This window comes from Hyalella azteca, unplaced genomic scaffold (genome assembly GCF_000764305.2).
Source record: "Hyalella azteca isolate HAZT.00-mixed unplaced genomic scaffold, Hazt_2.0.2 contig8644, whole genome shotgun sequence".
In the NCBI taxonomy this organism is placed as follows: domain Eukaryota; kingdom Metazoa; phylum Arthropoda; class Malacostraca; order Amphipoda; family Hyalellidae; genus Hyalella; species Hyalella azteca.
The window spans coordinates 46,763-72,344 of NW_025938731.1; the positions used below are offsets into that span (position 1 = coordinate 46,763).

General features: G+C 39.8%; 1 protein-coding gene across 1 annotated transcript; it reads right to left on the reverse strand.

Moving 5' to 3' along the window:
• Positions 1 to 17,347: 17,347 nt before the first annotated feature.
• LOC125178291 lies at positions 17,348 to 24,210 on the reverse strand. Its single transcript, XM_047881699.1, has 3 exons — positions 24,072 to 24,210; positions 21,127 to 21,262; positions 17,348 to 18,332 (listed from the first exon to the last, which is right to left on the reverse strand). Exons 1-3 carry the CDS (start codon positions 24,165 to 24,167, stop codon positions 17,809 to 17,811), a joined length of 756 nt encoding a protein of 251 aa, XP_047737655.1. The 5' UTR covers positions 24,168 to 24,210; the 3' UTR covers positions 17,348 to 17,808.
• Between the last annotated feature and the right edge of the window lie 1,372 nt (positions 24,211 to 25,582).

Genomic DNA, 25,582 nt, shown 5'->3' on the forward strand with positions numbered 1-25,582 from the left:
TCACCTACACGCACCACTCACCTACACACACCACTGCTACACGCACCACTCACCTACACGCGCCACTCGCGAGATATCAGGTATAAGATGCATCAAAGATTGGTATTAAATACAGGAAAAGTGTGCAAAATGTCGTGTCTAAGATTGCTTGCATTGAGTGCGTGAATCAAAGTGTTCAAAGCCAGATATACTGAAAGATTTAAAAATTCGTAGACAAATAGATTCTAAAGTTCTATCTTCTATTAACATAACATAGTGATCTCGGCGCTGAAGTGTAGGCCTGATGTGGCCTGTCGCCGATTCTTTTCCATTTCGTGCCTTGTTCACAGATCTAAAATCATGTCATTTGACCGGATCTTTTCATGACTGACGATAGTTTGAAGTAGCTACTAGACTTCCACCGGGTTCGATATGGTGCTAGGCATTTCAAATCTGAACATATATTTTTCCATAGCTTTATATAGTCTGTTCTTGAACGCGTTCATACTTGGAGCGCCAACGATGTCATCGGGAGGCTATTGAATTCACTCTCCATGAAATTGATCGCAAATTTTATCCGTGTGATTTGCCTTTAGTAAATTGTTTTAAATCACTCATGGTAACAACGAATAATAAACGTCATCCCTAAGAACTGGACATACTGAGTAAGAATAGCTCATAAGGCTGTATGAAAATATTGCAATTTATATTGCAGACTGTAAGTGAGATCGTATTGCTCACTGCAACTGCATGCGATAGTTTTGATCCCTGTGACTGATATATTGCACACTCCACCCTGTGATTGATATCATTTTGCACACTTAGTTTCCTTAGTATTTGTTTGGGACGTAGCAGTCCTAGGCCACGATGGATCGCCGCCTCTTATTATCGTTCATCCGCCTTCATTTGGGCCACCTGATGCACGATGCTGTTGCTTGCTTTTCGCCGCTGGTAGTGTTGCAGGGGAGGTCTATCTGGGATTGTGCTCAGGAACACGTCTAGCTGTCTCTTGAAGGTCTCCAGGGTGAAATCCCTCTCTCTTAGATCCAATGGTAGGACGTTGTACAGCCTTGGCCCTGCCACGGAAAGTGATCCTTCCCGCAGGGATTGATATCTGACTGCGGATCTGTTACGTAGTGGGGGGATCTTGCACAGTCGGGAGCGCAGCCGTGCACCACCAATTTTTTACACCAATAAGCCCTGAATTGGACGCCTTGGATCTATCCGGATATCCACCAATCAGCCGTGCACCACTCGGCTTTGTCCTCCTCCGGCCTTGACCACAGACCCACGGCCTATAGATACGGACGGCTTGAAGTGTTGAAGGCTACGTTCCGGAAGGCAGGAATCATGATGGTCCATTACATCCAGGGCAGTTGTGGTCTTCGGCAGGCGACCCTGCACAGTCTCCCCCTCCTCTCGTTGTGATATGTCTCAATCCTGAAGGTCTCGCTCTCGAAGTTTGGCACCATTCCGGTCATCATTTACCATGTGTACAGAATGACAGACCTCTCCCGTCTCCTCTGCAGTGAGTACAGACCCAGGCGCCTCAACCTCTCCCAGTAGTTAAACTTCTCCATCCCTCTGATCCTGGAACTGGACTCCTTCCAGTTGCCGTATTGCGCCTAGCGTGAACCACCTGTGACTGATATAATATTGCATACTCCACACTGTGATTGATATCATATTGTACACTCCACATTGCGACTGATATCATATTACATACTCCACACTGTGACTGATATATGCATATTGCACACCCCACACTGTGACTGATATCATATTACATACACCACACTGTGACTGATATATGCATATTGCACACCCCACACTGTGACTGATATCATATTACATACCCTACACTGTGATTGATATCATATTGCACTCCACACTGTGACTAATATAATATTACACACTCCACACTGTGACTAATATAATATTACACACTCCACACTGTGACTAATATGATATTGCACACTCCACACTGACACTGATATCATATTGCACACGGTTATTGAGATAATTTTGCGCAATGTAACTGCTATCAATTAGCACGCTATAACAGCAATCATTTTGCACAGTATAATGCAAGAATTTTGCGCATTCTGTGATCATTTTGCATTCTATAACCTTAATGACGAGCTTAGTACTTCCTAGTCCCCGGTCACGCTGATGCGCCGCCTTCGTCGTCCTCCGTCTCCGAGTCGTCGTCGGATGTAACGTTGGACGTGTTCCGTCTATTTGCCCTCCTTTGGGCCACTTGATGCAAGATGCTGTTGCTTGTCACTTGCTGAGGGTAGTTTCCCATTACTCTCTAAGAAAATCGTCCTAAAAATCGTTCTCTTGAATGTCGCAAGAGTGAACTCCTGTCCTCCCAGCTGCGAGCATTTTGCCCTTCATAACTGCCATTATTTTGCGCACTGTAATTGGGTATCGTTCAAAAGCAATTATACTGCGCTTGTTAGCTGATGAACGACACCAAGAGAATGAAGATAACATGACTTAAAAGTAAAAAAAAAAACAGTGGGAAAAAATTTAGTATAGTATATACTGACCAAAAGAAAGCTCAAAGTGTCACATTAATGTTATCGTGTGCTCGAATTGCAATTGCCTGAAATTCAGGCATCAAAATGTGTCAATGCAAAATTGATTTACGTTAAAGAATAATACTCATCATGGGAATTATTAAAACGGATTTCAGTTTTTCTTGACCCAATTTTGACGTCCTAATTGGTCGAAGAACTGCTGAGATCCTCTTTTGAGTTGAAGAACGAAAACAAGTCAACATACAGGCTCAGCTACTGAGCTCTGTTTCGAATAGAGCCAGCATCTACGATCAACATTGAGTTTTAACTGTCGAATTGAAGACTGTGAGTTAGACATTCCTCGCCTAAGTTATTTTTGACTAAAATATGAATTTTATTTCCAGGCTTCATATGAGTAAATTTGAGCTACGTTCAAGCTGAGAGACATTCCGTCCTGCTAACGCTGTTGGTTGAATATGTAGTGAGTTGCTCACGGCTGGGGAATGACTTGTACTTCTGCGAAGCCAAGAAAAGCGTACATTGCTTGAAAGAACGTGAGGTACCGTCCGGCAACGCTGGTGTTGGTGGCGATGGTATTGGTCGACCACTCTGGCGCGGCTCCATTAACACGTCCTATTTTCTGGCCGAGGTTGTAGTCACTCGTGTTGCTGAGGAACACGTCCATGTCTTCAATAAGACCTATCCATGAGGTGACTAAGATCACTGCCTGCACTCGAGTGGTCTGTTCCAGGTCTATCTGCGAGAAGGTGTTGGTAGTGCGAAGCGTGGCGAAGTAAGTAGGAGTGGATGAACAGGCGTATCCATCGGTGCCATACTTCGGGTATGATCCTATCTCATTGGAAGAGAAAGTGAAGGGGGAGTTCGTCTTGACGATGTCCCGGGGGTCCCCCCACGACGTGTAGCAAGCGTCGTACGTTGTGGTGTTCGCAGCCGTAGGATGGCCCGGCCATCGAACAGCGACGTAGGCTTTGAACAGCGCGCACGTGCCTGTACCTGTTAACAAAACGCACGCCAGGCTAATAAATAAATTAGAAATACCAAACAAATCGTCACGTACACTGTAAACGACAAACTAAGCATAACAATTTACAGTATGTGCAATCGTCAATCTAATAACCCTGTAAAAATTCAGAAGCAGCTGTCGGTCGCCTTTTGGGAGCCACTCTCGTCTTTAGGAAGAATCACGTGTGAAATGACCGCCTTCTCAATTCAGCCACCTAATAGAAGCTATTTCGGGTAGTTCCATGATAAAAAATGTAAGGGTCAAATGACACACGAAATCAGCGGCTTTTCAGGTCAACATTGGCTTACCCTGCTCAGTAGCTGGCATGAGTTCTTAGCGCGAGCGTGACAAGCCCCTGCCTTTAGTCGTGACGCTGCATGTGCATTGTGCCTTGGTACGAACTTATCAAGACGCGAGCGTTTCAACACACTTGCATTGCGTGTGCGTCAACATGCTTGCGTTGCGTTATATTCAACACGCTAGCATCGGGTGCGTGTTTCTCATGCGAGAGTTGCGTGAGATTCAACACGCGTGCAATGCGTGTCTTCCGACCTCGTGCTTTGCGTATGCATAGAAAAACACGTGGGTATTGCGTTATCTTTAACACGCTTGCGTTACTTTCATGTCAATAGGGTTGCTACTAATGCTCGCCAACACGCGTTTTCAGCAGCGCATGCGTGAACAGCGCTATCTTCAATACTCGATCTAACGCGAACATTGCTTTTCTGTTAACACGCTTGCGATGTACGAATATGTACAATAACACGCGTGCATTGCGTTATCTTGAACACGCTCGTGTTACTTTTATGTTTAAATATATGAGTCGAGTTTTAGCAACTCGCGTGCATTGTTTTTTTTCGTCAAAACGCGCAAATTACATGTATAGTATACGCATTGCATCAAACCCCACGCTTTCTAGGCAAAACTGATAAACAACCACCATAATATTCCCTGTTCAAAGGCGGGGTTACCCACTATACCCCCGACGCTCTAGCTGGTGTCACTGCATGTCTGCTGTCAGTAGTTTGGTGCATTTTGTCGTGTGTGGGTGCGGATGATAATAAGACATGCTTCTCGTTTCTATCTTGTATCTTTAGTGGGAATTGCGATGCAAGCGAATAGAAAACAATCAAGTTCTAAAAGGCTGAACTTGTTTATTTAAGAATCTTGTGAAACACAACTTCCTATGTGTTTAATGTCCAGTGCCTCCCAAAGTGAAGTTCTTTGGCGGTTGGAATACCGGGAGTGATGACATTCAAGAACACATCGTCGAGCTTTAAGATTTCTGCTGGCATTTTTTTGCTGAAATTTTTAACATGGGTTATATTGAAACGAGCGCGCTATTTCAGTTGCTCGTGTTCTTATACTCGAGGTGAAAATCTCTAATTCACCAACCAATACATTAAGATCGTTTTGTGGACTGTGGAACCGAAAGCTTATATTCGTCAAGTCGATTAACGTACGTTGCGTGCTCAAGTTTAGTATAGTGGCGCCTTGCAACCTTATACCACCTGGTTGGCAGACAGCTAGCTGCTGAAGAAACTCGTTCCAACAGGGTTATACAAAGCACATTTGTAAGTAACTATGCATGTATCGCAAATTAGGATAGAATTTTAAAAACAAAGAAAAGAAAAGTTGTGAAAAACACTCAAGAAAATCTGGCGCGTCTGTTAAATGTCTTTCATATATATCTTGAAAGTTTAGATTCACGATTAACATAATATTTGATCGGGATACCTGCCGATTTATGTATTGCAAATTCTGACCCAATACTCAATCATATCCACATAACATCTACAGGGGTTAGAGAGTTAGACAAAATACGGGAAACACCTGAGAAATCCACAAAATATATTTTAGGATGGTGTTGGCCAACCTTTTCCTGCAATTACAGCCTCAATTCTACAAGGTATTGATTTATACATATTGTGAATGTTTCCATAGGAATTTTAACCCATTCTCCAGTTAAAACGCCTTCCGACTTTTTAAAGTTTTTTATGGTCGATTTAAAATCGACCATAAATGCTCGGAAGTGTTCAGGTCTGTGGTGGCCAAATGAGATGCTCAACTTCATTGGAATGTTCCTATTGCCATTTTTAACCATTCCAGCTGTATGGATCGGGATTATCATCTTGTGTCGTATCAAGTGGCGTTCCCGTTCAGAAAGAGTGCTTGAACCATTGAATGAACTTGGTCCTCCAAAATTCCTAAATAGTCACGGCTGTTGATTCTTCCATAAAAAGAAATCATTTGTCCGGCAGAATTCTAAGAAATAGCACCCCAGATCATCTCAGATCCCCCGCCATGTTTTACGGTTGGGAGGAGGCAGTCGGGATTAAATGACTCTTGGCTGTCTCCAAACGTAAACTCGGTCAGAGATTGAAAATAGGGTAGACGATGATTTGTCAAAGAAAATCACATCTTTCCACTGTTCGAGGGACCAATTCTGGAAGTGCCATAAATGGTCAAAAATTACGATATCAAAATGTCAGGTGTTTCCCTTATTTTGTCCAAGCCCTGTATCCAAGCAACGTCAGAGTAACCTGCAACTCCAGGCTAACCGCAAAAGACTAACTTACTACACATAAACCTTCCTAAAAAGCCACATCGGTTTAACTAGTCCTAACACTACAGGAGACATTTTGAATGCTACTTCAATAACAACCTATTCAAGGTCCAGAATTTATTTTTGAAACACTTTTTCAGCTCGAAATATTTTGGAGTAAATTACATAAGGAAATATGTTACATACTTTTGACGAAGCAGAAGAAGCGACAGTTGACGTTGCGCTGACAGAGGCTCCCGCAAGTTGAGGTCAGGCCGAGGCTGGTCGCGGCTGTCGGAGAGTTTGACAGGAAGCATCCGTTGTCTACGACCTTCCCTTGAACCTGTTGAACGGAAATTATTTTACTCTACTAATTATTTTAATAATGACTATCAAGATGTGGCGGCCTTGCTCGGATTCGATAATTCCTGCAATTTCAGAAATTAATTATCTTAAATTTTTTTAATAAGAAAATGACTGATGTATTCCAATTACGCATTAAATTCAATTAATTAATTAATTAATCCTTTTCAACGTCTTTAATTAATAAATATAAGAAATCCCATTCAGACTCACATTTACAAGTACATTTAACTACCATTTGACATCCGTTTCAAGATACAAATAAGTTTTTATATATCCCATAACTCAACGTTATGAATTATTACTTGAAAATCAAATTTCCGTTTTTGGCCCACTCTTTTGCTGACAGTTTTGAAACGCTTTACTATTCTCCTACTAAGTATAAAATTTCAGGTCCAGGCAATATCCGATGCGATAAGTAACCAGGAAATGCGCGCCCTAAATATTGCGGCGCCATAAGTATCCTGGATACGCGCCCCAACAGCCCCTATATATTGCGGCACCATAAGTATCCTGGATACGAGCCCCAACAGCCCTTATATATTGCGGCGCCATATGTATCCTGGATACGCGCCCCAACAGCCCTTATATATTGCGGCGCCAGGCTTATAACGCAATAAACTTTACCAGATATATAATTTTTCATTTAATATTTTTGATTAATTCGCTCATAATTCGAATTCCAAATGCAAAATTTTTGGGAACTTACCCCAGTCGTAACCTTCGTTTGTGTTCCAATAACATTATATGTTCACATACGGCACTAAACTTTAAAACTTATTTGATGACTAAAGAGGAAAGTGTGTCATGATACATTCTCGAATCATGAACGCCACTCGATTTAATAAGCGGACCAAATTAATGCTTTCAAAATTCCCTTGACTCAACATACAGGTTTTGGTTTATACTTTAGGAGGCACGTGAAAATCACCGCATTTATGGACCTAGTCGATATAGGAGACGAACAAGACCGCAACCATCTCTTTTCTAATGGTGGGGGACTACCTCTGTCACTCGTGTAATTCATTTTCATATAGATTCAGATATGTATACGCATTCACAATATACTTTGTAAAACACGTCTGTACAATTGTGCTGTGCTTCTGCATGTAGTCCTTACCAGCGCGTAACTAAAACATGAATGAACCATAACCTAATGAATATATGTACATATGAATATACATAACCTAAATTACGGAACGGAAAAGTCTAAATGATAATAAAACAATTGTAGCTAAAAAATATGAATAAATTTATAATATTCCCTAACACTAACATACATATTTCGTCTCTCTATTCTCTTATGTAACAAACATGTTTAAACATTTGTAGGCCTATTCTTCATATGTATGTTTAAATTTTTCTTAAACAAGCATGTTAGATTCTAACTTGGAGGTTCCTCCACCACCTCAGTCTTGCATTTAATAGAACTTTTGCAGTGAAGTTCATGCTCCGTGTCACGCACCGCATATGGAATGTGCCCATGCATGAAATATGTGGCCTCAGGAACGTGATATGCTCGCTCAATACGGTGCAAATGGGGGTGAAAAAATACTAAATAACTAATTACAAAATAATATACAATAAGTACAATATTACTTTCGGTATGCAAATTACAAATTTTTTCACTCAAATCTTCTAGCACCCCGAGTGTTGATCATCAAATTTATCATCAGATTTATAAATTTGTTAGCGTGCAAATCTATTTCGATTCGAAAAAAAAGCTACTGGCGGTAAACTAGCTACGAAAACGCTTTGCACTCGAAAAATTAGAGCTCATAAATAAATCATTGTACTACCAAAGTATTTGACATAAAATATTGCTTACAAACTCTAATATTACAACCACATTGTTTATTCAATGTCCCAGAAGGATTACTAGAATTTGAAACAAGAACCAACACCAGGGGCCACGGCTATAAACTGAAAAAAATAACTCAGCACTCACTGCAGTGAGTGACAGAGAGCGCATTTTCTCGTCGACGAAGACTTGAGGTTACGGACGGATAGACGGTCGGACAGACAGACAGACGGACATGGCGAGCACAATAGTGCATATTTTCCATAAATGAGAAAATGCTCTAAAAAACTGCAGTGCAACTCATCGACGCGACAACATTTCTTCTCGCTTCGAGTCACCGACATGTGGAACAGCCTCCCTGATAGCATCGTTGACCCTGAGAGTCTGAACGCGTTCAAGAATAAATTAGACAGTGCCATGCAAATGTATTTGTTCAGTCTTGAAATGCCTAGCACCCTACGGAACTAGTAAAAGTCCAGTGATGATGTAAACCAACGTCAGTTGAAAAGATCTTGTCAAAACGCCAGATTTGTGAACAAGGCACGAAAAGTACTACAAGAATCGGCGACAGGATTTAACAGGCCTGTTTTTTGAAAGCCGATCAAAGATGCTACGCTATGTTATAATAACTTTAAAAAATTTATAAGCACAAATGGCGTTAGTACTTTAAAGAAGAACTCTAACGACGTTAGGTTCACAGTTAGCCTTTTAGTACTTCAAAGAAAATAAATTCAAAAAAATTTTGAAGCACATTTACTGTTCGTATTCTTAACAGGGGGAACTTTAAAAACTTTATATGCTCACTTGGCTTTATAGTACTTCAAAGAAGTGGAACCCTGAAAACTTTTCAGAGCCGACTAGGCTGCCAATTGAACGACATCGACCCTATGCAATATTCAAATAAGTTCAGCGGCAACGGAATGGATTTGAGAAATCAATGGAACGAAACTTCAAATTAAGTGCTGCCAGCTCTTTAATGCAGCGAAAAAGCACGAGGATTGATATAAAAAAAATTAGATCAGTACTCACTACAGTGAGTGACAGAGAGCGCATTTTCTCGTCTGCCCGTCCGTGAAGTCACGGACGGACAGACGGCTGGACATGACGAGCACAATAGCGCCTTTTCTCCATAAATGAGAAAATGCGCTAAAAACAATACATTCGGGGAAATTATCGAGACTTTGTCCAAATAGCGAAGTACTTATTGCCCTTGTATGGGCCATCCTAACCCGATTAGACCTCTTAGAAAAAAAGCGCAGTAGTTATATTCTAGAAAGTAGCTCACTATTTGGACATATGTAAAGTCCTACTGAATGTGTTTATAGGTTTACTGAACGCATCCTAATGAAACGAATATTTCCAGGCGTATTCATTTTCTAGTGCGTCGATAGTATATGAATGATCTGCAATAGTGAGCCGAACTTCCCCAACACGATAATTTTCTATTACATGATGTATAGGATGCTAATTTGCAAGATGTTTAGCATGCTAATGTGCATGATGTGGAGCTGCTCAATGTGCACGATGTCTATAGTTGGTCAATGTGCACGATGTCTATAGTTGGTCAATGTGCACGATGTCTATAGTTGGTCAATGTGCACGATGTCTATACCGAGGGCTGGTTCGACGCACTGCCTAGATACGGACGGCTTGGTGGCGGATATCACATTCGCTGCAAGGCTCCGGCGCGCTACGTCCGAGTGGTGTAGAATTTTTTCGCGGTGCGGCGGACGTTGCTAGGCCATTCGATCGCCGGCTGTTTCTCCTGACGGCTGATTGGTCTAATTCAATTGATTCGTTCTGTCTGGTGGCTTTCGGCTGCCTATATGATTTTCCAGAAGTGTTGAAGGCTACGTTCCGGAGGGCAGGAGTCATGATAGTCCATTACATCCAGGGCAGTGGTGGTCTTCGGCAGGCTTCCCTTGATCGTCAGATAGCGAAGCTGTCGCAATGGAGCCGAAATGTCGCTTTTAGGGACAATTTCGACAGCCCGCAGGGGCCATACTTTCAAAATTCGCCAAGTGAACGTAAGTACTTACGCTCTATTTTCTTGTCTATGATTGGTGGATTTTGCTTGAAATGCCGTCGACGATTGGCTAATGATCTTTTGATCTCTAAACTTGTTTTGAAAGTATGGCCCCTGGTCTGTCTCTCATATATATTCAGGTAAGCCTTACACGTTGGTCCGCTGCATTCACTATCACACCCTGAATAGAAATTTTACTCCTTTTTCGTTTCCTATTTAGGCTGTTCTGTCCTGCCACTCATAAAAAATAATAGGTCGAATTGTTAAACTTTCAGTAGGGTAACATGGGGCAGCAGGCCCACCCCTTTTTTAACTATATTTTCGATGAAGTTTCAATTGATACGAGGTAGTTCTTTGTTTTGTTTAAAGTAACAACTAATAAGGAATGCATGATGTGAATTAGAAGTCTATGGAGTGATTCAATTTTTAATGAAACACTATTTTGTAAAAAGTGTCAAAATGGGCTTGAGGCACGGCACCCACCCCTGGTACCTATACCCCAATTGCATAGTTTTTTGTTTTAAATATGATAAAACAATACTTTCCAGTTTAAAATATGAACAATGTAATAAAATATTACATTCATTTATTTATTAACAACTTTAAAAATCATATCATTAACTTTAAAACAATATATTCCTGGCTTAAAAAATCTATCACTGACGTAAAAAAATATTTCATTGACATGAAAATACTTATCCTTGACTTGAAAAATATATCTCCGACATAAAAAATTCATCCTTGACATGAAAAATGCATCCTTGATTAGAAAAAATATATTTACCTGACCAGAAAAAAATTCGTCCCAGTTTCATCCATAATCCAGAATTAAGTACAGGAAATTCGTACTTACTCGTGATTTCAGCAAACACCATAAAAACTCATCAACTTTTGGCTCATTGGTGTTGGCTGAAATCAATTTTTGGCAAGGTAAGAGTCAACAACTCGTGCCAAACTTGTTGGTTAAGGAATGCGAATACTCATATTAAATTGTGCAGCTCCATAAATTTTTCAGCCAATCCTTGCCAGCCATTTTTTTTTTGCTCGGTAAACAGGCGATTTTTATTTTGTCGCTCTGCAACACTGATTGCAATTCTCCACACATTTGTATACATGTCAGTCCAAACATTATTTTTGCATACCTTTAATGCGCGTTGCTATTGCTACTTCCTCACTTCCGCATCTTCAGGGATGGATTTTTCGGATCTTCCTACACAAATAACTCCATGTTGCTTATCTTGCCGTCTTTTTGCCAACGCAACGTTTACTTGGCAATTTTAACACTTGGTAAATTTTCATTCCCAAGTTCCTCCTATACATTCTAAAGTTTAGTTTAAGAATAGTTGGCTATATTGTCTTCCTTTAATAGTTGCGCTTAATGTTGTAAGGGTGAAAGAAAGATAGAGGGTCATAAAAACGCATAATTAGAAACTAAAACCTGTTGCGTTGAGGTGACGAATAAAAAATCATACAATATGAAGTTTAATTTGTAATTCAAAATGCGAGTCATAGTTTTGAAGAGCACATTGAGATAAATCTAATGATGTATAACACAAGACTTCACAAATGGATATTGAGCTCACTATGGGCGCTTTGCCCCGTGACACGCATTGGCCCGTTGCCCCACTAGGTATCATTTAAATTTATAGTGTCGACATTTTATTTCAAAAGCCAATAGTCTAAATTTGAACTCAAAATGATCCCTACAAATTATACTTTTAAAATATGATTCACAGTACTTTCAAAAGCATCATATATAGTAATCGAGAACAGTTTTATTAAGCAGCAAAAAACTTTTATCTGGGTTAAAACAAATATTTGCAAGTAACTTTTACCGCTGTCGACCGGCGGTAGAGCGCACGGACCAATATCTGCCATACTTAGCGGGAAACCCGCTATGGGCCCATGACCCGCAATGGACCTTTTGCCCATGTTCACTTTCTTATCCATGAGCAGTGTGTGGACGTGGCTGTGATGCGCTATTTTTTCTGGGTCAAATTGGGGCGGCATGAGCCACACAAATGCAAAATGTATCCCGTTTTTTAAACAAAGTCCCTCTCATTTCTCTTAGTGATGCTCAGCACTGGCGCTCACAGGGCCGTGACGATGCATGGCTGTTGATGGAGTTAGAACGCCTCTAGATGGAATTTAATTAAAAAGGCCTAACCTCCGAGGTCATCCATTCTTCACTCACTCAGGTGATAAAAATTCAATCGGAAGATATTATTCTTATTTATAGTCTTCCCCAGCCCTCATACCACCTTAATATTCTTATGAACGAAAATTAGGTTATTAATTCAAAATTGTAATGAGCGCAGAGACTCCTAAGCGAGGTCCTGCCTATATATGTGCATAAGCCATCATGGTGCATTTCCAAATCAATGAAAATACGAAATTTGTCTCACATACTTAAAACACATTCCTTTTCTTGACTTACAGTAGAGTACACTTACAGAATTTATACATTAGATTGTACATTAAACTTTACTTGAAGGTAAATTTAAACACGCTTTAGCATAGGTCATCACTCACCTTGTAGAAGTGTCCCGACGTTTTAGCACTTGTGGCGCAGTCCAGCACGATTATTAAAAGTAGAAACTTGTTCATGAAATATTTTGATAGCTGCATTGCTATTAATAGACGTTTTTATTCACGATAACAGATGGCAACGTATATCCTAGGATCGAATTTTTCAGCCGTGAGCTATGAGAGTTTATGTTGACGGATCAAATACTCGTTAGTTTATCGAAAAAAATTCGTAAGTATTAATAATTATTTCACTTTCAGTCAGTTTGTAGTGAGGAAAAGCGACATGACAATTAATTAATGAAGCGTTTCTGGGCAACAGTAATATTTTTATTTACTGTGGCGCACGTGCAGCAGCGCTTGCTTGACACGAAGCTCTCACGTTGTCTACAACCTCGTCGTTGTACAGCATGGAGCCTTCTGGGAGGCCAGCTTTGTTTTGTGCTTCAATTAGTGTGAACTTGGTCGGCTCATAAAAGTCTAGGTGTAATGACCGCGGTTATACCGTCGCGTTGATATTAACTTTCTCGAGTTTAGGTGTTTTGATTAGTTTCAACTCGGGAGTACAAAAGTAGTTGTGAAACAGATTATAAGTTAAAAATGTGGCCCTAGACTTTGATTTTCACTAAAGTATGTTTAAATTGGAGAGCCAACCTATATTGTAACACGCAAGCTACAAAAGCTACAAACACACGTGTTTTTGATTTGAAGTTTAGACTCTGCCAGACTTTAACATCAACCTATAGTTGCTGTAACTTTTGATGTTAATTTAAAAGCTTGCTCCCGCAGCACCAAAAATTTATAATAATAGAATAACGTTCTGAATGACTATCCAATCTTTCAAAGAACCACACTTCCATCAATTCTAGTACATTTATGTTCTTTTATTTCATTTTTAAACTGATTTCAGATAAACAAAGCGACAATAAATGACGCGTTCCAGCATTGTCCAACTGAAAAAGTTCTAGGACAATTATTTCATTGTCCAGCATAATTGGTTCCAATTTGTTTTATTGATGTCGAGATAACGAATTTGATGAGGGGCAGTCTGCAATTTCAGAAAGATCATGACTCTTCCCATTTTAGCAGAAGCTGCTGCAATTGCTCAGTCACATTCAATTTGATTGAATTCAATCACATTGAATGTGATTATTTTTAAATGAAGTTCCCTCCATCTCATGGATCATTGCTAATCGCCCCATATAAAGCGAATTCAATCAGCGGTCGATCGAAAGTTTCTTCAAGACTTTACTGTACTTGGTTCACTCTTGATTAAGTATCGACATGCCCAGATTTGTGATTCATGGTTTGCGTTGTGGTTCAATCACACCCCATTTTTACCTTATTTTCATGGCTTCCGGGAAGTTGCATCGTAGGTAGGGATGTGCATCATTAGAGGCCTTCAGAAATCGCGGATTCACTATTGGTATTAAATAGATTATAGGCTTCAGATCGATACTACGATCCGTTCTGTATACAAGCGACAGTAATTATATAACCTGGCAAATAATCAAAAATAATGAAATAAATAATATATAATAATCGCCGCCTATAGTGGCTTAGCGAATATGTAGCATAGCGAGTACACGACATCGACGAGGAACTATTGGTTAAAAAGTTATAATTGCATTAAAGTTCAACGGCAGGACATTTCTTCAGGTTAAGGCAAGAGAAATAGTTTGAATCTACAACGACTGGCGCATTCATCGATTTTCATAGCATGAAGTCTGTTTCAGACCATATTCCTGGATGATAATGATGGAAGCCAAATGTCGACATGCCTCTATTACTGATAAACGCATAGATAGGATGGAGTCTCCAGCACATAAGAAAATATAACATTTTTTATTCAGCATCTCTGCTGGTTAAAAAATGTTATATTTTCTTATGTGCTGGAGGCTCCATCCTATCTATGCGTTTATCGGTAACAGCAGATTTCTGTGATAAACAATGACAAGATTTTTTACTTGTGGCAGTTTAAATCATGTTTAAATCATGTTACCTGATGCGAGTCCTGCATAATACAGCGCAGGTGTTTGTACACTGGGACAGTAGTAACGGCCAGTACAACTGTCAAATGCTTACTGCGACTAATTATCACTCCAATGTCCTTGTGTAGAGGCTTATAGTTTGTTTTTCCTCAGCACCGCCTATACGCTAGGCCAGTAGTACAGTAATTGGCGGTTGTAAATGTTTTGTTCTGACCGCCCCTATACGGTCCTCGCGTACAAGCAGCCTTTGATCACACACCGATAGTTATTTGGTGCGAGAAGTTTGGCTTGCCTTTATCCAGGCAACGCCTTCCTGTTTTGATTGAACCCGAAGTAGGAATACTGACTATATGTTTAGAATATATCAGATGCTGATTTTATATACTACAAAATATATTTTATAAAACACAAAATATTGCGATTTTATACACTACAAAATATATTTTATATAACACGATATATTTCGCGATTATCGCGTGCCGAATTAAACATCGAACTGAAATTTAAAGTTGAAAATAAATTTCCCGATTATAAGTATGATTTGGAGCGAACTTTTCGTGGATGCGCGCCCGTTCAGTCCGCACTGTAAAAGTAGGGATAACTCAGTCAGAACTCTGGGTCTGTCTCTGTCAGATCTAGAGGATCTGGTGATCGATTGAAGAAGAACCTGAGGGGTTTTGGTTCGTTTATAATTGTCCGAATAACATCTTAAATATTCATTGGCCAGGGAAGGATAATAACATGACGTGTATCTAAGCGTAAGTATTAAAGATAGGTTCACGGGATACACTAGCTAGAAGTTACGGAATCAAAGCACAGTATGTGCAGTAATTTTGGTAAAACTGCAGCAATTTGCAGTATTACGACACTGCGTGTTGGTATGAGTGCCGGAGTCTACGACGACGTGAGCTCGGCTAGAGTTTGTAGGCTCTACGATGACTGCCTATAAGACTGACTGACAGTCGGCTCACCGAGCTTATATACGCAGTGACCCGCGAATAGTGACGTCACAGAAGGTGACGTAATAGTCACTAATTACATCACGACCTGACAAAATTTTGTCTCATTGATGTGTTACAACGCAGTTTTTTAGTTTATAGCCGTGGCCCCTGGTGTTGGTTCTTGTTTCTTCCACTTCAAAAACTGAGACTTTGTTGGCAATGATGACTAGAACAAGTACAGCGGATACACAGCTTCCCTCACCACCGAGGACATGCCCGGCTGCAGGTACAAGTTGATAACACGTGACGATTGTGTGCAGTGGCGATTGTGTGCTATGGCGATTGTGTGCAGTGGCTATTGTGTGCAGTGGCGATTGTGTGCAGTGGCTATTGTGTGCAGTGGCGATTGTGTACAGTGGCGATTGTGTGCAGTGGCAATTGTGTGCAGTGGCGATTGTGTGCAGTGGCGATTGTGTGCAGTGGTGATTGTGTGCAGTGGCAATTGTGTGCAGTGGCAATTGTGTGCAGTGGCGATTGTGTGCAGTGGCCATTGTGTGCAGTGGCTATTGTGTGCAGTGACGATTGTGTGCAGTGGCGATTGTGTACATAGTTGGTCTGAAACTCCCTTCATCGCTGCATTGTGGAGAAGTTTGCGACGTACAAACAACATAATTGATCAAATTTGTCTTTCAAACTCTACGGCAACGGACTGTAGAAAAATCTGAGAGTTCTTAGAACCCCATTATTCTTTGGAATTCTGAAAATTAATAAAGTGTAAGGGATATGGAGAAGATTTTTTAATGTATATTTTTTAAGATTTATTGACGAACTCGAACATTAATACACACTTTTGATACGGATTGAAATGCGGTTGCAAGCGTTGACTTGTGCTGAAAAGAAGTGTTCTAAATTCTCTTATTGAAAAAAACACGTTCTCAAAATACCCCTATACATGCCATTCACCTACATGCACCACTCACCTACACGCACCACTCGCGAGACATGAGGTATAAGATGCATCAAAGTTTGGTATTAAAATACAGGAGAAGTGTGCAAAATGTCGTGTCTAGAGTTGTTTGCATTGAGTGCATGAATAAAGCCAGAAATACTGAAAGATTTAAATACGGAGACAAATAGATTCTAAAGTTCTATCTTCTATTGAATTCACTTTCCATGAAATTTGTCGCAAATTTCATCCGTGCGATTCGCCTTTAGTAACTTGTTTTAAATCACTCATGGTAACAGCGAATAAATAACGACATCCCTAAGAACTGGACATACTGAATAAAAATTGCTCATAAGACTGGATGAAAATATTAAGTGAGATCGTATTGCTCACTGCAACTGCGATAGTTTTGGTCACTAAGACTGATATCATATTGCACACTCCACACTGTGACTGATATCACATTGCACACTCCACACTGTGACTGATATCACATTGCACACTCCACACTGTGACTGATATCACATTGCACACTCCACACTGTGACTGATATCACATTGCACACTCCACACTGTGACTGATATCACATTGCACACTCCACACTGTGACTGATATCACATTGCACACTCCACACTGTGACTGATATCACATTGCACACTCCACACTGTGACTGNGCTGTGTACTGACCTAAACAAAGCTCAAAGTGTCACATTAATGTTCTCTTGTTCTAGAATAGCCTGAAATTCAGGCATCAAAATGTGTCAATGTAAAATTTCTTTACGTCAAAGAATAATACTCATCATGGCAATTATTAAAAACGGATTGCAGTTTTCTTGACCCAATTTTGACGTCCTAATTGGGGGAGAACTGAAGAGATCCTCTTTTGAGTTGATGAACGAAAACAGGTCAACCTACAAGCTTAGCTCCATGAGCTTTGTTATGTATTGAGCCAACATTTACGATCAACATTGAGTTTTAACTGTCGAATTGAAGACTGCGAGTCAAACTTTCCTCGCTTAAACTATTTCTGACTAAAAAATGAATTTCATTTCCAGGTTTCATATGAGTAAATCTGAGCTATGTCTAAGCTGAGAGACATCATATCCAGCTAACGATGTTGACTGAATATGCAACGAGTGGCTCACGGCTGAGGAATGACTTGTACTTCAGCAAAGCCAAGAAAACCGTACATTGCCGTGAAGAACGTGAGGTACCGTCCCGCCGTGCTGGTGTTGGTGACGATGGTGTACGGCGACCACGCCGGCGCGATTCCATTAACACGTCCTATTTTCTGGCCGAGGTTGTAGTCACTCGTGTTGCTGAGGATCACGTCCATGTCTTGAATAAGACCTATCCATGCGGTGACTAAGATCACTGCCTGCACTCGAGTGGTCTGTTCCAGGTCTATCTGCGAGAAGGTGTTGGTAGTCATAAGGGTGGAGAAGTAAGCAGGAGTGGTTAAACAAGCGTATCCATCGGTGCCATACTTCGGGTATGATCCCATCTCATTCGAAGAGTAAGTGAAGGGGGAGTTCGTCTTCACGATGTCCCGGGGGTCCCCCCACGACGTGTAGCAAGCGTCGTACGTTGTGGTGGACGCAAACGCAGGATGGCCCGGCCATCGCACCGCGACGTAGGCTGTGAACATGCCGCACAAACCCGTACCTGTTAACAAAACACATGTAAAGAAATAAATTAGAAATACCAAACAAATCTTAGCACATGCACTGTAAACGACAAACTAAGAATAACAATATACACTACGTGCAATCGTAAACATAATAAGAAATTTTTATTATAAACAGAAAATAGATCTGCACGGCTTTGATAGGCCGTGTTGGCTAGTCGCCGGTTCTTAACCACCTAATCACTTTGCCGATTTTGACCACAAGTTTCACAATTAACTGTGGGTTTCTATCCCCCAACGCGCTGCTCAAATTATGTTGCCCTCAATCGCTCTGTTGCGGGAGAGCTTCCAACATAAATAGACTGTCAACATTGTGGGCGCGATAGTGATAAGGAGAAATTTCTCAATAACTAGAGCTACATAGCTTTATTGGGATCTTTAAAAAGCCTCAACTCTAGCTAGCCTAGAGTACCACTAGTCCATATAGACATGACATGCTAACAGGTGTACAACAAGAAGCCCTTCTTACCGGACACACCTAAATCAAAATACATAAACTCACGGATGATTCATTGCGAAATAATTATACGAAAAGCAGGAATAACCATTTGCGTTACGAAACCCAATACCGCAGTTGAAAAATTCCTCTGCACGTCAATTCGTGGCAAGCGAGAACTCCCAGATTACACGAACTAAGGTTCCTCTTCAGGTGAAGTTTATTCGTTTCAAATTTTCCATTACCGTGGAATTCCAAGGAGCTTTACTCGAAGGACCCCGAAACCCCAACCAAAAAGGAAAACCGGGGCCCAACGCCCCCCAAAAAAACCAATAAAAAAAAAAAAAAGGTTAAAAAAAAAAGCAAAAAAAACCCCGCCACAAAATTACAATCGATCGGAGGATGTATGACAGTATTTATCCTAAGTATTTTCACATGTTGGAAATTGTGAAAATCAACAGAATAGAATTTTAAACTAAGGTCATCGTTAGGTCACGTACCGTATCACAAGATCCAAAAGCTTACCCGCCTCTCAAAGAGATCATGAAGGTCACTGCTGCGGTAATCTAGTAACCATATGAACGATTTTCAGCACTGCATATTAATAAAATACCTGAATTATTTCCCAAAATTCACGCGACATGAGATTGCAGTCACTCCCAACGCTGATCATTAAAAAGTGTCAGGACGAATGCGACGCATCCTACTCGTTGCCAGCGTGAACCTGGACAAACAAAAGACGGACGAATAGCGCTGCTTCAGCTCGGTCGCTCTGAGCCATCATACTTCTCCTTATTACTCCTGTAAATCTCGTCCACTGGATTTCTAGAGCATAAAATGCACTTAAAATATGTCCTGTAAGAAATGATGATGAATGCTACAGACAAGACAGAGTCTACTCGCCGTCTGCTGCCATGCACGATTCAAGACGCAATCTATAATTAAATGCCATATCAAACAAGAAGAATAAAGTTATTTTTTCTGCGACGCTTAGAGCCGATATATGATCCACAACAAAGGAAACGTATCGAGCAAACGGAATATTTCACACCTAATAGGTTCCTGCTTGCGTATTAATTTTAGTTACTAATCCATTGATATCATCAATATTGAACGTTACTCGTTAAATATTTATAGAATTCATTTACATGTATCGAAAATTAGCATAGAATTTAAAAACAAAGAGAACAAAAGTTGTGAAAGACTCTCAAGAAAGTCTTGCGTGTCTCTTAAATGCCTTTCATATTTATCTCGAAAGTTTAAATTAACGTTTAACATGATATTTTATCGGGATATCTACCGAATTACACATTGAAAATTGAGACCCAATATTCAATCTTATTCACATACCATCTACAGGGGTTAGACAAAATAAGGGAAACTCCTGAGAAAACCACAAAAGAAATTATAGTATGGTATAGGTTCGCCTTCTGCGGCAAGTACAGCCCCAATTCACCAAGGTATTGATTCAAACAAGTTGTAAATTGTTCTTCTTCATCCATTCTTCAATTAAAACCCCCCCAACCCCTTTTAAAAAAAAGGCCGCCGGAAACCACCTCCGAAATGCCACCCCAAAAACCAACAAAAAAACCCCAAAAAAATTAAGGCCGGGGAATAGCGTGACCAAATGGAAGCCCAAACTTAACAAAAAGGTCCCCCGGGCCCTAACAATTTGAAAAAAGGCCGCAACCCCCGGAAACAATGCTTGAACCATTGGATGAACTTGGTAATCCAGAATTCACGGCTGTTGATTTGACTAAATAGTCATGGCTGTTGACTCTTCAATGAAGAGAAGTTATTGGTTTGCCAGATTTCCAAGAAATAACACCCCAAATCATCACAGATCCCCCACCATGTTTTACGGTTGGGATGAGGCAATGGGGATTGAATGCTCTCCAAACGTAAACTCGGCAAGAGGTTGGAAATAAGGTAAACGATGACTAGTCAGAGAAAATTATATTTTTCCACTGCTAGAGGGACCAATTCTGGAGATGCCATACATGTTCAAAAACTACGATATCAAAATGTCAGGTGTATCCCTTATTTTGTCCAACTCCTGTATCCAGTCAATGAGGGTAACCTGTAACTCCGGGTTAACCGCATAGGTTAGCTTGCTACCCATAACCCTTCCTGAAATCTGCTCCTTTAGGCAGATAATGAAAATTTTCTGCCCAACCCGAGCCACACCTGGTTACCTAGCTAGTACTAACTTTACAGGTAGCATTTTGAATGCCACTATGATGACAACCTATACAAGCTCCATAATTTATTTATGAAACAGTTCTTGAGCTCAAAAACCTTTTGAAATAAATTACATAACGAAATATGTTACATACTCTTGATGAAGCAGAAGAAGCGACAGTTGACGTAGCGCTGACAGAGGCTCCCGCAAGTTATGCTCAGGTCGAGCCCGGCCTCTGCTGTCGTCGAGTTTGACATGGAGCATCCGTAGTCTACAACATTCCCTTGAACCTGTTGAACGGAATTTTTTTTACATTGCTAATTGTTTTACAGATGACTAGCAAGATAGAACAGCCGTGCTCGGTCTCGATAATTCCTGCAATATCAGAAACTAATTATCTGAATTTCGTTAATAAAAAAATAACTGATGTATTCCAATTATGCATTGAATTAAATTAATTACGTAATTCCCTTTAACGTTTTTAATTAATAAATTAAATAAATCTCGTTCAGACTCACATTTTACAGGCACATTTAACTACCATTTGACACTCTTTTCAAAATATGGATTATGAACAATAATATGAAATAATATAATATGAAAAAATAATTCATAATATGAATTTTGAATTATTTTTCAAAAATACAATTTCCGTTTTCGGCCAAGTCGTTCCCTGCCAGTTTTGAAACGTTTTACTATTCTCCCACTACGTGAAAATTTGAGGTTCAGGCAATATCCGACACGATAAGTATCCAGGAAATGCGCCCTACATATTGCGGCTCCATAAGTATCCTGGATACGCGCCCCAACAGCCCCTATATACAATATCCCGACACGATAAGTATCCTGGATACGCGCCCCAACAGCCCCTATATATTGCGAAGCCAGGCTTCTAACAAAATAAACTTTGACATATATGTATATATATATATTTTTTCATTTATTTTTCATTTATTTTTCATTTATTTTTTCATTTATTTTTCGATTAAATCTTTAATAATTCGAAATTGAATGCAAAATTTTAGGAAAATAACCCCCAATCGTAACCTTCGTTTGTGTTCAATTTTCATTATGTATTTACTTTCGGCACCTAACTTTAAATCTTATTTGATGATCAAGAGAAAAGTGTGTCAGGATACATTCTTGAACCATGCGCGCCACTCGATTTAATAAGCGGACCAAATTAAAGCTTTCAAAAGTCCCTTGACCCAACATACAGGTTTTGGTTTACATTTTGGGAGGCACTTGAAAATCACGGCATTTATGAAGCTAATCGATTTAGAAGTCGAACGAAGCCACAACCATCTCCTTTCTAATATATATATTTCTTCTCTCGATATTTTCTTGGCAAATATGTTGAAACATTTTCTTAACAAGTATGTGTAGACCTTTTCTTTATATGTATGTTTAAATCTTTTCTTACTGAGCATGTTAGATTCTGTTATTAACTTGGAGGCTCTTCCAGCACCTCAGTCTTGCATTTAATAGAACTTCTGCAGTGGAGTTCATGTTCCGTGTCACGCACAGCACATGGAATGTGCCCATGCATGAAATATGTGTGGCCTCAGGAACGTGATATGTTCGCTCAATACGGTACGAATGGGGGCGAAAAAATACTTAATAACTAATTACAAAATAATACAATAATAAGTACAATATTACTTTCGGTATGCAAGTTACACACTTTTTTCACTCAAATCTTCTAGCACCCCGAAAGTTGACTTCGATTTTCTCATCGTCACCAGATTTATTCATTTGTCTGCGTGAAAATCCATATCAATCCGAATGAAGAGCTACATGGCGGTAAACTAGTTACGAAAACACGTTGCACTCGATAATTTAGAGCTTACAAATAAATCATTGTACTACCAAAGTATTTGACATAAAATAGAACCTGCAAACTTTAAAACTACGACCTCGTGGTTTATATCAGGTCCCAGAAGGATTACTAGAATTTGAAACAAGAACCAACACCAGGAGCCACAGCTATTAACTGAAAAACAGCGTTGTAACTCATCCATGCGACAACATTTCTTCTCGCTTCGAGTCAGCGACATGTGGAACAGCCTCCCTGATAGCATCGTTGACGCTCCGAGTATGAACGCCTTCAAGAACAGATTAGATAAAGTAATGGAGAAATATATGTTCAGGCTTGAAATTTCTAGCACCCTATGGAGATAGTTCCAGTGATAATGTAAACAAACGTCAGTTGAAAGTACCTTATAAAAAGGCCAGTTTTTAGATCTGTGAACAGGTCACGATAAGTACATAAATCGGCTACCGGCCTAAGCATGCCTATTTTTTTCAACGTCGATCGAAGATGCTGCGCTATGTTATGATAACTTTAAAAAATTTATAAGTACAGTTGGCGTTAGTACTTTAAAGACGAGGACCTCGAAAAAAATTCACAAGCACAGTTAATGTTGGTACTTTAAAAAAGAAGAACTTTAATGACTTCAGGTTCACAGTAAGCGTTTTAGTACTTCAAAGAAAATGAACTGTAAAAAATTTTGAAGCACATTTAGCGTTCGTACTGTGAACAGGAGGAACTCTAAAAACTTTATAAGCTCATTTGGCGTTATAGTACTTGAAAGAAGAGGAACCCCAATAAAGTCCCTCTCATTCCTCTGAGTGATGCTCAGCACTGGCGCTCACAGGGCCATGACGGTATCGGATGTTATTGGAGCTTGATTGAATTTGATGGACGCCTCTTGATTGAATTCCATTAAAATGCCCATACCACCGAGGTCATCAATTCTTCACTCACACAGTTGATGAATTCTCAATCGGAAGATATTATTCATAGTTATCGTCTTACTCAGCTCTCCTACTAACTTAATATTTTATAAACGTAAATTAGGTTAATTTGTTCAAACTTGTAATGAGTGCAGAGACACCTAAGCGAGGTCCTGTCTATCTGCAAGAGCCATCATGGTGCATTTCCAAATCTATGAAATTACGAAATTTGTTTTACACACTCAAAACACATTCATTTTCTTGACTTACAGTATAGTACACTTGCAGAATTTATACATTAGATTATACATTAAATTTATACATTAAGGTAAATTTGAACACTTTGCATAGGTCATCACTCACCTTGTAGAAGTGTCCCGACATTTTAGCACTCGCGGCGCAGTCCAGCACGATTATTAAAAGCAGGAACTTGTTCATGAAATATTTTGGTAGCTGCATCGTTTAATAGATGTTTTTACTCGCGATGACAGATAAAAACGTATGCTAGGACCGAATTTTATAGTCGTGAGGTAAAAGAATTTATGTAGACGCATCAAATGCTAGTTAGTTTATCGAAAAATTCGTACTATTGATAAACATTTCAGTTCCAGTCAACTTGCAGTGAGGGCAAGCGACAAGACAATTAAAAAAGAGTTTCTGATCAACGGCAATATTTTTAGCGCATTTTCTCATTTATGGAAAAAATGCACTATTGTGCTCGCCATGTCCGTCTGTCTGTCTGTCCGTCCGTCTGTCCGTGACCTCAGGTTTTCGTCGACGAGAAAATGCGGTCTCTGTCACTCACTGCTGTGAGTACTGAGTTATATTTTTATTTTCAGTGGTGAACACGTACGTAGGCACTCTTGCTTAACAGGAAGCTCTCTCGTCGCCACAACCTCGCCGTGGCTCAGGATGGAGTCTTCTGAAAGGCCAGCTTCGTGTGGCGCAATTAGTCAACTTGGTCGTCTCATAAAAGTCTAGGTGTAATGATCGATTTATACTGTAGAATCTTTATTGGAGCGGCAACCTATATAGCAGCACGCAAGCTAAAAACACACGTGTTCTTGGTTTGAAATTTGGACTGTTCAAGAGTTTAACATTAACCTAGTTGCCGTAAATTTTGACGTTAATTTAAAAACTCGCTCCCGCAGTACCAAAAATTTATAATAATAGAATATACGTGGTTTGGAATAACTATCCAATCTTTCAAAGGACCACACTTTTATCAATTCTAGTACTTTTATGTTCTTTTATTTGATTTTCAAACTGATTTCAGATAATCAAAGCGACAATAAATTGCACGTTCCGGCAATGTTCAACTAAAACAATTATGGGACAATTATTTTATTGTCCAACTAAATTGGTTCAAATTTGTTATAGTGATATAGTGATGTCGTAATTACGAATTTAATGAGGGGCAGTCTGCATGTTTAGAAAGGCCATGACTCGTCCCATTTTATCTGAAGCTGCCACAATGCTGCGTCACATTCAATGTTGTTGAATTCATTCACATTGACTGTGATAATTTTTTAATGAAGCTCCCTATTACTCATGCATCATTTCTAATCGCCCCATAAAAGCGAATTCAATCAGTGGTCAATCGAACGTTTCTTTAAGACTTTACTGTACTTGGTTCACTCTTGATTAAGTATCGACATGGCTAGATTTGTGATTCATGGTTTGCGTTGTGGTTCAATCATACCCATGATACCCTATTTCTTACTCTATTTTCATGACTTCATCCGGGAAGTAGCATCGCAAGTAAAGATGTACATCATCAGAATGATCGTGTGTAAAGATGTACTTTCAGAAATTGCGGATTCACTATTGGTATAAATAGATTATTGGCTTCAAATTAATACTACGATCCGTTC

Excerpts from the sequence above, each read along its gene's own strand:
- LOC125178291 (XM_047881699.1), bottom strand. The coding sequence starts at position 24,167 with ATGCAGCTACCAAAATATTTCATGAACAAGTTCCTGCTTTTAATAATC. Across the intron at positions 21,263-24,071 it reads TGTCGGGACACTTCTACAAG|GTTCAAGGGAATGTTGTAGA; the intron begins GTGAGTGATGAC and ends TCCGTTCAACAG. Across the intron at positions 18,333-21,126 it reads CTTCTTCTGCTTCATCAAGA|GTACGGGTTTGTGCGGCATG; the intron begins GTATGTAACATA and ends TTTTGTTAACAG.